At 41.7% G+C, this 15,111-nt stretch overlaps 1 protein-coding gene across 8 annotated transcripts in view; it reads right to left on the bottom strand.

Annotated features, from left to right (window-relative positions):
* NCKAP5 (NCK associated protein 5) overlaps positions 1-15,111 on the bottom strand; it is a 992,075-nt gene that overhangs the window by 320,604 nt on the left and 656,360 nt on the right. For 7 of the 8 annotated variants that reach the window (XM_032638276.1, XM_032638275.1, XM_032638280.1 and 4 more), the window contains one exon: positions 6,743-6,830. In XM_032638276.1, the coding sequence (XP_032494167.1) occupies positions 6,743-6,830 (88 nt within the window). The remainder of the gene's footprint in view (positions 1-6,742; positions 6,831-15,111) is intronic. The other variant, XM_032638277.1, reaches the window with a different exon arrangement.

Here is a 15,111-nt window from a genome sequence, read left to right as displayed (position 1 = left end):
CACATCTGAGACTACGTTTAAGGAACTATTTAAGGAAAAAGTCATTTTGATTTTCAATTAGATCACTTGGAATGGAAATTACTTGGGTATCAGACCGTACTGCTTTAAACATAGGCTAAGAGATCAATAACTGAGCTTAGGGCATCATTAGAAGAGATGGAGCTGGGTTCGGAAGCTACACAGCTCAGGCAGGGCTCTCCACGAAGATGGGAAGAGTAAAGGGGTGAAGAGAGCTGATTGTGGACACCGTTACAACAGGGCTGTGTGCTATGTCAACCTCTCTGTGCCTCTCCTGGGACAATGACACACTGCACCTCCTGACAAAGTTCCTGCACTCCATCTTTGTGGAGACCTACTCTGCCTGCCTAAAGGGTGCCAAGTCACTTGAGGGACCCAACACTGGTGATGTGTGACTCTGGGCAGGCAATCTAACAGCTCTGTACCTCAGTTTCCTCTTTTGTAAAATGGAGACATTTCAAATGGTTCTTGTGAAAATTCAGTGAGCTCACACTTGTGAAATGACTGGACTCTGGCCGGTACATAGCAGCTGTTCAGCGCGCGTCAGAAGCGGGGCCTGGGGTGGTACGGCGGGCACAGCGCGGTAGGGTGATGTGCTCTATGCTGCATTTTGTGTAGACCAGGCCTCACGGGATTGCAAGGAAGCATCAAAATCCCAGAGTTCTAAGAGCGAGAAAAAACCACTCGAAATCATCTTTCTGTGCGGACGGTTGTTGCCCTGAGTCTAGCTCGTGTTTTATTTAATCCATGTATAAAAAAAAATACGCCAGTATTTACAGACTAAGAAACTGCTCATAAAAACTTGAACTTTCATCTTCTTTTGAAATGTATGGCCGTCTGTCCACACCGGTGTGCATTCTGAGTCATCTGGATCTGCTGCAGTGGGGCTGTGACTGCTGCCTTCAGACCGGACAGAGGCTCTTTGGTCAGTCTGCCATAGTCTCCACCACTCCCTACTGCCCTTTGGAATTAAACCAAGTGTAGGTTGCGACTGCATGGTTTTAAAAAGCAAGACTTTTGCCTTTGAATAACAAACAAACAACAAGCAAACACCACATCTCTCTGTACCTATTTCCTTATCAAAAGTGGAAAAATAGAATGTAACCCTCCAGAGGACACACAATTGTTCTCATACCTGGCCTACTTTAACCATTTACATTATTTGGCAATTGTAGGTTTTTTGTGTTTGTGGTCCCTAAAGTAATCCAAAACCTCTTCAATCACAAATACAAAAGAAAGGAGGAACCCAGAGAGTTTAAGTGACAGTCTGAGGCCAAAAGTCTCGTTAGTGGCAGAAGCTGTACGACATGCAGGTTTTTTTCCCCCTCATGAGTGCTTCCATTTATCTGTCCACTTTTTTCTTTCTAAATAAATAAAGCTAATGGGTTCAATTCATGCTCCACAGAGAAAAGCAGAGACAAGAGGAAATCTATCAGCTACAGCAAAGCAGCACAAAAGGTAGCTACAGACACAAGAAGACTTTAATGGGTAATCTATCATTAGCGTTACGATTCTCTGTATCTTTGGTTGCCTGTGTTGAAATATTTTGACAGATGAAGCTGAAGGCGTATCGTCCTCTCAACTAGCTGCTCCATTTCATTTACGCTGAACTGCCCCCGTTCATATCGAATCATGAATGTTTTTTCTAACATGTTTTCTAACTACTCAACTAAATGAAACGGTAACCTGGGCTTCAAGAACGTATCACATGATACAGAAGAACCTCCCAAATACCTAGAAAGAATGAGCTAGAGAAAGAAACAGAGCAAGAGGGAAATGGAAGATGGTTCTCCTTTTTCAGTCTCCTCTGCAGACAATCCTTTGAGGTCTTTTATTTTCCCATAATGAAGGGAATCTATCCTGGGTGCTACGTACATCACTTTCCCTCCGTATATTGGCAATATTTCTCTTACTCATGGGCTTGTCTCTCTCATAGAAGAAATGTCAGGCACAGACATTATATGGCTTATTAATTGATTTCAGTTTCCTTTCACTTATTTTTGTATTTTGAGACAAGGATTTTGTGAGCTGGGAAGTTAGGCTCCACCATCCCATTATCCCACTGATAACTGATCAGTTTCACTCCATGTATCTCACTTAGGGAAGTCTGAGATTTATTTCTAGTTCTACCACTTAGCATTTGCCAGAGTTGAAACAGTCCTCTTTGAGACTCATCCTTAAAAATGAGCAGGTTAATATCTAATTTAGAGGCTGCTGAAATGAACAAATGAGATCCATTTTGTGTAAGCACTTTGAAAACTGTAAAGCACCAAACATATGTGTCGTGACAGTATGATGGTTATATTAAAATACCAGGGATATAAGATGTTCTGAGAAAGGCAGGCTGTGGGGTGCCTGACTCTTGAGTCCACGACAACAGAGACTAAAAGAAAAGGTTAAAGGACTGTTGAAAGGAAGTCCTAGGCAGGAGAAGAGTCTCTGGAGAGAGCAGTGCAGTAGGTTTAGTGGCACCTTCCTTTCTGTTCCCAGAACTTGTGCAAGCTGCTTTGTGGGCTCCTATCACATTGTTGCGTATATTCAATTAATTATCTGCCTTCCCCCCCCAATTTCCAGCATCCTATAAACTGAGCTTTCCAGGAAAAGGCCTCTTTGTATCTCCAGCACTTAGCTTGGCATCGGCTAGGTACCGCCAGCCTGCTGGGTTCACGCGTTACTCAGTGTGATAGACAGAACAATGTCCCTCGCCTAGATGTCCACGTCCTACCTAATCCCCCAAACCTGTGAATATGTTACCTTACCTTCTGTGGCCAAAGAGACTTTGCAGATGTGATTAAATGAAATATCTCGAGATGGGGAGATTATCCTGGATCACGGGGATGGGCCCAATGTAATCACAGTCTCTTTATAAGAGGGAGGGAGGAGAGTCAAACTCCGAAAAAGGAGAAATGACAATGGAACCAGAGTCTGAAGTGATGTATTTTGAGAATGGAGGAAAGGGCCAAAAGCCAAAGAATGCTAGGGTCTAGAAAAGGCAAGGAAATAATTCTGTCCTGAAGCCTCCGGGAAGAATGCAGCCCCGCCAGTACAGTGATTTTAGACTTCTGACCTCCACAATTATAAGAGAATAAATTTGTGTAGCTTCAAGCCATTAAGTTTGTTACAGCAGCAACAGGAATCTAACATACGTAGGTCCAAAAATAAATGAATGACTGTCATTTGAATGAATGAATGAGCAAATGAATGGACGGGTGAATGGAGAGAGCTCTAAATAGCCAGTGGAAAGGCCTAGGTTCAAATCCCAACTTAGATGATATCCAGCTACATAACTTGGGCACCATCATTTCATCTCTCCAGAAATTCTCCGCATAAAGAGTCAAGGCCACGGAGTCAGACTGACTACAGTTCGAATCCCTTCTAAGCTACTTCCAGGCTGCACCTTTGGGCAAGAGGTCACCTCTGGGAGCCTACGTCCCCGTCTGTCCTCACTAACGTGAGGAGAGTGACAGTACTTCCTGCACAGTTGTGGGGACCGAATGAGCTACAGTCTAGTCACAGTCAATGGGACTCTGAACTAAACAAATTGGAAACTGTAGTCACGTAAAAATGGCATTAATGTCACTTCATGCCCAAACCTTGAAATGATGCAAACTCTCCAAATTACAAAAAGAGTCAAGACGTGTACAGTAACAAAGCCCGTGAAACCACTGATAGCCGCAGGGCGGGTCTGTCTCAGCTGCTGAACAGAAACACCTACTGACCTTTGAGCTGGTCCAGGTGAAATTATACAAGCTCTAAATGATACAAGTAACCAACTCTGAGAAGTCTTCAGGAACACGCCCCTTGAACAAACTACGACCACCCTTCACATGCGTGCTTGGCAATTAGCACGGGCCTGGAGCTCAGAAAGCTGTTACTCTACTGTTATTAACTCGATGATAAAAGCCTCAGAACAAACACTTCCATGATGGAAAATAAAACCCACTCCGGCTTTCCTGTGGGTCTCAGCTTTGCATGGGCCTCTGGTTCCTGTCAGAGAAATCTTATAGTTGGAAAATCCGAGTCAGGTGTGCTAATAACACTCCATATTATGAAGCAATAAATTTCCCAGCTCTTACCCAAAACAAAGAATTCGGCTTCAGGGAGTGTTAACTATGCACTCCACTGGTTTCACCACATACATCTTGCAGAACCGATTTTCCTACTATTTGCCGTATTTAGAATACTAGGATGACTGAGGTGACAGGGACCTCCCTGGGACTCAGTGCCACCCTTCTCTCTGTTCTCATGTCTTGAATCCCCAGAGCACTAAGTTGTGCCTAGTCCACAATAAAAACTCAATAAATAGCTGTTGAATGCACAAATGATGCGTTATGGTTCATGTAACCCAAATCCCTCTCCAATTTTCCAGATGATCCCGAGGCCAATGAGAGCAATGGCTGAAAAATCCCTTCCATGTAGCATGAATTCACATCAGTAACTGTCTCCCCTCTAGAGAGAAGAGCTGATCCCCCAAATCTAACAGACTGGGTGATTAAGAGGAAATAGTTGGAAAACACAGTTTTAGAAGTCTCTCTGGTTTTCTAAGAGGCTTCCAGTTTCACAAAACGAATTCTGATGATAAGAGTGTACACCATGGTTTTGGCTAACAAGTGTGTGAAGAGATTAGCAAAGAATGATGAAAAGAAAATAAGAACTTGGTGAAACAGAGCCACAACGAGGAGACTGGAAAAAGCACAGGAGGGATGCTGAATTACTTAGTTCTAATTAAAGCCTGGTGTTACCTGTGAGTGGGGACAGAAGACTGACATTTCAGGTTCATATGACTCTTTAAGGCTAACAGAACCATTTAATGCAGAGTCAAGTCTGAGTTTTTACTTATACATCAATTTTCTGCCAAAGCAAATGTAATACCTAGGAAAGATTCAGAGCTAGAAGGACTTAAATACTTATCCTTACCGTAAGTAAGCGACCACACATCAGGAAAAGCCGGGCATGCCTTTCCTATGTGAAGGCCACCTCAAGAAGAATCTAAACCTTTTCCTGAGAAATGGATTTGAGAGTTTTTCTACTGTTGTTATGGAGCTAACTTTGTTTTCAAGATTTTTTTTGAGGTGGACCATTTTTAAAGTATTGAATTTGTTACAATATTGCTTCTGTTTTATGTTTTGGTTTTTTGGACACGAGGCCTGTGGGATCTTAGCTCCCCGACCAGGGATTGAACCCACACCCCCTGCATTGGAAGGTGAAGTCTTAACCACTGGACAGCCAGCGAAGTCGCTATGGAGCTAACTTTTATCTCCTCCAGGGAGGTTTAAGTCAACTCGTTATACTGCTTTCACTGGAGATAAAGAACAGTTGTCCCCGTTGTCATACTGTAGTTCTGTAGATGTCTCAAGAGTCAACGATTTAGGACACAGACTTCTTAAGGTTAATTCTATCTAGATTTCTTAAGTTTATATGATACTGTGACTTTTGTTGTCAGATTCCTCTCGATCTTTGTCATCACAAGTGGGGTTGCAGAGCCCAGAACCCGTGAATTCAGGGATGCTAGCGTGAAATGATCTTTACCAGCTGGATTCCTAGGATTGCCTCCCCACACCCACATGCTCTTTAGCTAGCCAAAACCTAGGGCTGCCCAGTGATCACCTTAAACTTTGGCCCACTTCCTTTCCTTCTTTAGGTTTTGAAAGCCCCCTATGCATAGTCGTGCAGTGGACATTGGGTGCCCATTTGTGACTTTCAGTGCTCTTCCATGAAAGTCCTACATTGATCTAGATAGAGTGCCTGGGCTCTTTCTGCTGTCAGAGCCTTCTCATCTGTATGGCCAACTTGGGTCATGCTCAGATTAGATGCCCTGCTTCCCAGCCTGGTCACTTCACTAATGTTAAAACACCGTGGGATAAGGGCTATCAGAAGATCACTTGTTGGGACTTCCCTGGCAGTCCAGTGGTTAAGACTCCGCACTTCCAATACAGGGGGCGCAGGTTCGATCCCTGGTCGGGGAACTAAGATCCCATGTGCCACGTGGTGCAACCAAAAAAGTGAATTAATTAAAAAAAGACAACTTGGTAGTGCATTGACCACTGACTCTCTCTGGACCTCTGTAGACTCCACATGGCCTGAGGAGCAAGACCACACCCATGAGCTGAGAAGACAGGCATAACCTCGGCCAGCTCTTCCATGTCCCCTCAGTCTCACCAGCAAACTTGTCATCTCACCAGCCATGATGCAGTGTCTGTGAGCTTCTTACTCTCCAGGAGCCTGCCATGCACGTTCATACCACTGCCCCTTTACCTAGGCTTCCCTCTGCCTGGAACGTTCTTTCTCTTGTTCTCTACCCCTCAGGTCCACCTTAAATGTCAGATCTCTGGGAAGTATTCGTTACCTTCCCTGGGCAGGAAGAGTCAGCGCCTCTCCTGTGTTCCAGAGAATGCTGTAGATGACTCTCTTACAGCCTTGACCACAGAGTACCACGATACTTCTATAGGTCTCTCTGCATCTCTATAAACGTATTTTTTTGCACCTTCCTACAACCACACCTACAATTCCTTTCACAAAGTACAAGAAATGAATGAGTTAAATGAATGTGTACAGTATTCCTCAAACAGAGGTGACCGGTAACAGAGGTGACTGGTGTGGCTCCCAGCACTGGGGTCTGGATCATCCTTTTTTATTTATCTCCAGGTTAGGGAGGACAGAGCTAGAGAAATCCAAGCAAAACAAGCCAACCAGTATCCAGCCAAGAGCAAGACACGTGGTGTACCTGATAGACCACGATACTAACAGTTTCTTCTTTTTTCTGTTCTGGAGGTCCTTGACTCTGCAGTAGATTTCGTACTGTTTCTTCCATCCTGAAAAACAAGCAAAAATAAATAAGTAAATAGACAGGCAGATAGATAAATGAATAAATGATTTAAGAAATGTTTCCTGTTAACATGGGTCTGTCCCAGTTAGCAGAAATCATTCTTTAGTCTATTATTCCCTAAACTTAAACCTGGAAATCTCTTTTCTCTTCTCTCTCCTTCATCCCCCATATTAAGAATCTGTCATGAAGTCCTTTGCGATCGTTCTGCAGAATGGCTCTGGCTTCTCTCTCTCTTTACCATTCAGGTCTCTATCCTTGGCCTACTATGTCTGTACACATGCAAACATTTCCCAACATCCCTCTTCACTTTCAGTTTGACACAGTGTCACCCCAGTAAGTTTCCTGAAATACCACTTTGACTTTTTAAAATCAGTTTTCAAAGTTGACAAATCCTACATGAATCCATTTTCACCGTTAATACACTGTTCTGTCTTTCCATGGTGGTCTTTCTATGTCAGCACACAAAGATCTACTTTTTTCCAACTGCTTCCTAACATTCCATGATGTGAAGGCACCATTAATTATTTAACCACTCCCTTGCTGATGGAATTTAAATTACTTCACAAAAGCTTGCTATTTGAATTAAGAAATATCTTTACAAATACATCTTAGTGCACATTTATGAGTAACTCTATAGGTTATATTATAATATATATTGTATGCTATAATCGTATTTTAAATACCCACTTCAAACCCTTCCCCTTCCCAACCCCCTCCCCCAAACCCAAAAGTAAAGAGTAAAACACACACACCCATTTCCATTTCCAGACATTGTCCCAGGCTGTTACTACTTCTTGGAATGCCAACATCCTTTCACCTTCTCATGGGCCATCCATCTTTCAAAATCCACCTCAAGTTTCACTTCCTAAGAGACTTCTTTATTAGTCCCCTACTTCTATGAATTCTTACAACCCTATACTTTTTTTTTTTTTTTTTTTTGCGGTATGCGGGCCTCTCACTGTTGTGGCCTCTCCTGTTGCGGAGCACAGGCTCCGGACACGCAGGCTCAGCGGCCATGGCTCACGGGCGCAGCTGCTCCGCGGCATGTGGGATCTTCCCGGACCGGGGCACGAACCCGTGTCCCCTGTATCGGAAGGCGGGCTCTCAACCACTGCGCCACCAGGGAAGCCTGAGTCCTATACTTTAAATCATTCATTCTATCACTTAAAAACTCTCCACTTTAATACTCAAAGATTTCATGTATGCATGCTTTGTCTTCTGAAGTAAATTACAATATCTGATATAGAATCATGTCATATATTTATGTACTTCCCTCAGTTACAGATAAAGTAGGTACTCAGTAGACATCATTATATGAATCCCTTGTTAATTCATTTTAAAAAATATTAAGTGCTTACTCTGTAACAGGCACTGACTGTGTCTGTTCAAACTATGTTCGAATGGCCTTATCCTTGGGACTCATCCGTGAGGATTCATGGACCAGAACTCTGAGAGCAGGCTGCCCGAACTGAACACAGTGCTCTCATGCCCAGAACCTGAGTCGGCTGTCTTTTCAAGTCCCATCCTGAAGCATGTATTTTAGTGACTCAGTATAATCCTAGTTTAGGAGATCTGTCGGGGGAAGCAGGCTGACCCAGCATCTCTCTCTCACTAGGGCTTCTAGCGAGACAAATGAGGGGCTCTAGGAGGCCTCTGAATTCCCAGAAGTGACAAGACCCTTACAGTAATCAGTGTAGTGTGGTTCAGAATGCCAACTACTCATATGGCGCATCGCTACTTAGCAGAAGAGTAAAGACACTGTGGATGAACTGGGCCAATCCAAACCTGGATTATAACTGGGGAAATTCTGCCTTCACAGGGGATGGCACCAGGACCCAGTCAGGATTTCGAGAAGATGGTAGACACCGATTATGAGTGCGCAGAGAATGATTTGTGACTACACATTTACTCAAGCCATCCCTTCGTGCATCCAGCCAAGAAAGCAAAGTCTGTTCCCTATATTTTCACGTATCTTATGTTATTCATGATAATAAAATTAAATAGTACTTTTAACTTGTCAAAGACCTCTCACGTCTATTAATCATTATAATGCACTTTTAAAGTATCATTATATCTCTGTGGTAGAGGAGAAAGCCAAGGTCCAGAAAGGCTGAATGGCTTACTTACGGGATCATGGTTAGTTGGACAGGGAATTAGGATTAAACCATTTTCATGACTGTAGAAGCAGCATCCTTTTTCCACTAGGACTTATTTACAATTCAGGGAAATGATCTGAAATGAAGAGGAGTCTTAACGCCTAATTAAGAGTTGTCTTTGTGGAAACCTATTGGATGCTGAACCCAAGAAAGCAACAATATTATTTCTGACCTGGGGAACACTTTATGTGAAAAAATTAGGTGTGAAGAAGTCACAAATTCTGAAATAATAAGTGATGAAAGCCAATTTCTAATACTTTATTTCATTTTATATAAACAGAGACAACCTCTTGAATGACAGTAGATTTTCCACGATATTTACTAAACCTACCATAAATAAGAAAAATAACGATAATGGTAATAACTTGCTCAACATCACTCAGCAGGGACTAGCCTCTTGTTTCCTAAATATTAGTCTACTTTCTTCCTATCTTCGCACAGAGATTGAACGTCGTTCTTATTTCAATCCTTATTTTATTCGTTTATAAACATTTGGCTTAATTATCGGCCAACAATTAAAACTCAAATAAAATCTTGTCTTTGTCATCAATAAATTAAAATACAATTCTGTCTCAGTGCATATCTTGCTGAATTATCTCTTCTGCATAATTAAAAGTTCTACCCACAAGCTGCTGGATCAAAAAGAAAAACATTTATTCACCTTCCACCCATTCTTCTTGGCTTCCAAGTTTAAAAAAAAAGAAAGAAAAAAGAGGGGGTGGAAAGAAAGTTGTTAAAACAGGATCTCAAACAGCCTAGACCCACGGTAACAGGGTGAACACTTTTCTGGCACAAATTCATGATTAATTAAAACCGATTTCATTTCCAAGCTACAGCTTGGAACAGAGTTGTAGGGACCCAGCCCTACCTTTGGTAAAAAATTAAGTTGTCTCATCTTTCATAACCTTTATGAATCTGCTAACAGAGAAATATTTTGAACCTGATAGGAATATACCATTATTCCCTAATGATATCTTTTAAAAAAAATTCTCATTTAGCAAGCTTCTCTATTTTCCCGAAAATCAAAGACTATGAAGCATCATCCATTGTAGTGTAATGCCCAATGACATTTTACTTTGTTTTATTATTTTGATAGCTGATGTATGAGGGATTGCATCACCAGTCTGCACACAGAATAATCTGTCATCTGTTTCTCAGATGTGACTAAAAATAACACAATTCCTTTCCCCAGGTCAGGCATGGGTAGAGTTTTTTGTTTTTGTTTTTAAATTGCTGATTGGTTCAATCTATCGTTAAACACTTACCTTAATTAATGTCTTCTAGTTCTTTTTTGTTTTTTTCCTTTTGTCTGACCTGAGATTAAATCCTTTCTTCCTCTAAATACCAGTCAAGTAGCTATCATAACTAAAAACTGTCTAGGCCAAAATTATACTTAGCGAGATGCAATAAATTCTAACGTACGTTAAGTGAACTATTTTTAAAAAGTTAAGTCCTACACAAGTCAGAAAAAATAAACCAAATTCATATGCAAACAGTATATTTCAAGTAATATAGATATAAATGTAGGAACTGTATTTAATTGAAAATAGGTTCCGTGTTTTAAGGTATGTATCATTAAATTAATAAATTTTTCCTATAGTATTTCCTCTAGGGGAATTAAAAAACATAGGTTTTGCTTAAAAAGGGCACTAACTTAAAGCTAGAAAAATAGGACATTAAAAAAGAACACATGAGAAGAATAACAATTCAAAAGCACATAAGAGCTGGATTAGTGAGAATCTGAAACAAAATCTCCTCCCTGCACCCAGGGGTCCACCTTTGTCACAGACCCCCTTCTAAAGAGCAGATGACGGGGGAAGTTGTCATTGGATCTGCATCCATGTCTCACAGAGACAGTTTCCCTACCTAACAAAGGAAGATCTTCTGCAAGTGAATATTCAAAGACAATGGTTTCCTGAATCCTTTCAAGGCAGGAAACTACCTAATCATTCAGGGCCTGATAACGTCAGGAGTCTCTTTACCATCAGAGAATATGATCTGAGCCCTGAAGAACTTGACTCATTCAATAATGAAAATGCTATTAGAAGACACAATCCCAGGGCACACTGGGAGCTGTTCATTCTAACAGCAGGTAAAGGAAAGTGAAGTCTTCCACATCCCTTCCTTCCTCCCCAAACTTAGCCCTCTCTTTTGCCTAATGACACTCTGGGAACTGATCAGAACATTAGACGGAAGCGTTCTTTTGTGACTCTTGTGATCAGATATTCAGTTTAGCATGTCATTTTTGACAGAAATAGAACAAAATGAACACAAAACAAGAAGCCACGCTCCCCCGCTCAAACTAGTAACTGATGAGGCTCTTTGAACTAAAAGCTGAACCGAATCATATTTTTGTTCTTAAGAAATATTTTAAGCTATGTATTTGCTGAGTAATCACATTAAATAAAAATGAAACTAATAATGCAATTACTCAATATCCCCCCCCCCCATTTTCCTATGTGAGAGGCCGCAATACCAGAACCCACCCACTTCTGCCAGAAGTATATGCCATCTTCTCTTCACCTACACCGTGCACTTCGTTGACAGCTGCCGCTGTGACGTGCAAATTGCCTCTCCTTGTGCTTCACTGTATTTGACTACCAATCTTCTCATTTTGAGAAAGTGTGTCAGTTTAAGCAAGGGTGCTGCCATGATCGAATTTCATTTTAAAGACAAGAAGAAAGGGACTGGGGTTCAAATAGAAAGAAGGTTGAGGGGCTTGAGTCACTGCAGCACTTCTCCTTCACCTGGAGCCTCCTCCCTATGAAGTCATCACACGTGACCCCATATAGAGAACAGCACTCATCTGGCAAGGTCAAAGGCCAAAATGGGGACAAGCATCCTCCCCGTATCTGCTGGAAAAAAGAGAAATGCTTCCAAGACAGTCTTTCATTGGGTGACTATTAGCAGGGTTAAAAATTTTAAGCACACTACCACTGGGATATTCAGAAAAAATACAATCCATTTATTTTGTATATAATCAAACATCTTTTGTCTTGAGCCTCCACACGCTGACTAGCATTAACTTTTGCCCAAATCTTACTATAAATCCTACACTTTGTCGCACACGACGGATTTTTAAATCCACTGAGAAACAAGTGTCCATCATCGAGAGAATATATAAGCAACTGTGCTAACAGGTAAACCTCAAAGATATTGCCGGTTTGGTTCCAGACCACGGCAATAAAGCAAATATTGCAATAAAGCAAATATTGCAATAAAACAAGTCACACAAATGGTTTTTTACTGCATATAAAAGTTATGTTTCTTCTACACTGTAGTCTATTAAATGTACAATAGCATTCTGTCTAAAAACCAATGTACATACCTCAATTAACAATACTGCTAAAAAATGCTATCATCTGATAAAACAGGGCTGCCGCAAAACTTCCATTTGTAAGAAAAATATATATAGTATCTGGGAAGTACGACAGAGCAAAGTGCAATACGAGGGCGCCTGTGTATATTTCCCACACTGGAATCTTATTCGGCAACGTTAGGAATAAGCTGATGCGTGCAACGATATGGAAGAATCTCACAAACACTATGCTGAGTGAAAGAAGCCACACACAAAAGACTAAATACCACAGGATTCCATTTGTATGTAACTTTAGTGCAGGAAAAATTAATCTATGATGTAAAATTTAAGAACAGTGGTTGCCAGGGAGGGCAGAGACTGACTGGTAAGGGACACAAGGAACTTCCTGGGATGACACTGACGTTCTGTATCTCCACAGGGGTTTCTATTGCACAGGTGTAAGCATTTGTTGGGATTCATCAAAGGCTACATTTAAGATTTGTGTGTATCACTGTATATAAATTTTATCTTGAAAGAAAAAATGCACCGTACACAAATATGGAACTTTAATTAGTGCTATACATGCTCAAGTATGTACATAATTTGGGGTGAAATGTAATGATGCCTGAAGTTTACTTTGAAATGCATCAACGATTAGACAGATGGATGGAGAGAGATGGATACATGGCTAGACATACGGTAAAGCAAGTACAATAAAAGTGAGTGGTAGAATCTAGTTGTTGGGTATACAGTGTTCGCTGTAAAGTTCATTCAACTTTTTGTATATTAAAAATTGTTTATACTGAATTATTGACAAAGTTTTGTTCATTTGTTTTTAAAAGTAGACCTTATCTCTTGGGTAAAAATGTTGAAGAGAAGCAACTGCTTTTCTTCCATATATGGTTCCTAGGTGTATGCAGGTCTGGTTGCATGGATCACGGTCTTTACAGAGAAAGGAGACTTGGGTACGGTGTCATCTTATATCTGGAGAGAAGTCACTTGTCTACAGATTTGTTGCTGGCCCTTCTGCTTCTATGTCTGAAGGTCTTGAGGCTGTTCCCAGTCTGTTTGTTCTGTTTGATCAGAGCCTGGAGGTATGTATGGCACTCTGACCTTCACCTTAGCTTCTGCTTGCTATACTGTTCTGAATCTTGGTCGCCACCTCCAATGAGCGTGCTGACCTGCCAGTTTATCTTCAGACACATCTGTAAGAGTGCACTTGACCCGCCACAGCAGGCCCACTGGGCCTCCAGGCAGCCTCAAAATCGCACTGAATCTGAAGAAAGCCTGGAATGGTAAAATCCACAATCTCCTTTGTGCCTGAGCATGGTGGACCACCAAGGGGATGCTCTTCTTTCCTTAAGGAGAAGCCCTTCCTTTGTACTTTCTTTACACTCTGCGCACTTTTCCTTCATAGCCTTATAGCATCTTATTAATGATCTCTGAGTTCCTTGAGGTCACTGACTGTGTCTTGTTTATTTTATCTCGTAACAGCTAAGCACAGCTAGTGTTGCTGACTCAGCGTTCAATACATTCTTTTTTGGGTGAATGAATGAATCTAATAGTTTTTTCACACATTCATTTCCTGACTCCTTATATATTCATTTCCCCATAGACCCATATGTAGATGTAACTGGTCAGAGAAAAGTAGTAACAAGAGAGAGGTACCAGGGCTTCCCTGGTGGCGCAGTGGTTGAGAGTCCGCCTGCCGATGCAGGGGACACGGGTTCGTGCCCCGGTCTGGGAGGATCCCACATGCCGCGGAGCGGCTGGGCCCGTGAGCCATGGCCGCTGAGCCTGCGCGTCCGGAGCCTGTCCTCCGCGACGGGAGAGGCCACAACAGTGAGAGGCCCGCGTAACGCATAAAAAAAAAAAAAAAAAAAAAAAAAAAAGAGAGAGAGGTACCAGCTAGAGGGTACCTAATTCTTAAGCTGTGACCCATGGGGCTAAGATGCAGGGCTCCTGGTCATTAGTAAAACAGATCAAATATCTCCTAGAAATAACTCCCTGCTCTTTTTGTCACATTTAATATGCAGTCCACAGTTCATATGCTTCATTTGCAACTAACTAGCTTAGGTGGTTAAAATATTATCCTTATAAGGCCAGGGTTTTCTAGATTCAATCCCTAGTCTGGACATCCTTTACCATCTAGCAGACTAATCTCTGCTAAGAGACCCCAGGGCTCTACTGCTAGGGGGAGAAAAGATCGGAGAATTATCTTAATGAAGAACATATTTTGCATGGCCTCACGTATCGTTTGCTTTTAAATATCTTTTTCCCACTCTACTCCCATTGCTTTCCTCGACAACCCGTCCTCCCTCCCCAGTTTAACTGCAGTGCAAAGCTTTCCTCAAGGTAGGGAGTGAGGGGAAAAGCTGACTAATATTCAATTTCAGGATGAAACTGTTCATGTGGAAACTTTACTAGTTTACAACTAGGTTCCGCCCAACTGCACCAACTTGTTTCCTTAGCAAATGAGTTTCCTCACTTAGAATCCAGAATATCTAAGCATGTAAGCAGGAACAATCCCCAGGTTGGCCGTGACTTTGATGTTCTTAACCCAATCTCTGCTTATCCTGGCTCTAATAGTTGGGAATAGTAAACCTACGGTGACAATAATGAAAAACTGCACTGAAACTGAAACTCACTCTGGATAAATGTTGGAGGCCTGGGATTTCTTATTTCTATCTTAGATGATATATATTTTTAATTCAGCACAAATTTTGCAAGTATAATACCACTGCCCAGGAACCACAGCGCTCTAATTCACTCATGGGGATGCAACACCATTCATAAACAGATCGAAAGGTGCT

This window comes from Phocoena sinus, chromosome 7, assembly GCF_008692025.1.
Source record: "Phocoena sinus isolate mPhoSin1 chromosome 7, mPhoSin1.pri, whole genome shotgun sequence".
Lineage (NCBI taxonomy): Eukaryota > Metazoa > Chordata > Mammalia > Artiodactyla > Phocoenidae > Phocoena > Phocoena sinus.
Note: the sequence above shows the minus strand (reverse complement) of the source record. Positions and strands in the feature narration are given on the sequence as shown.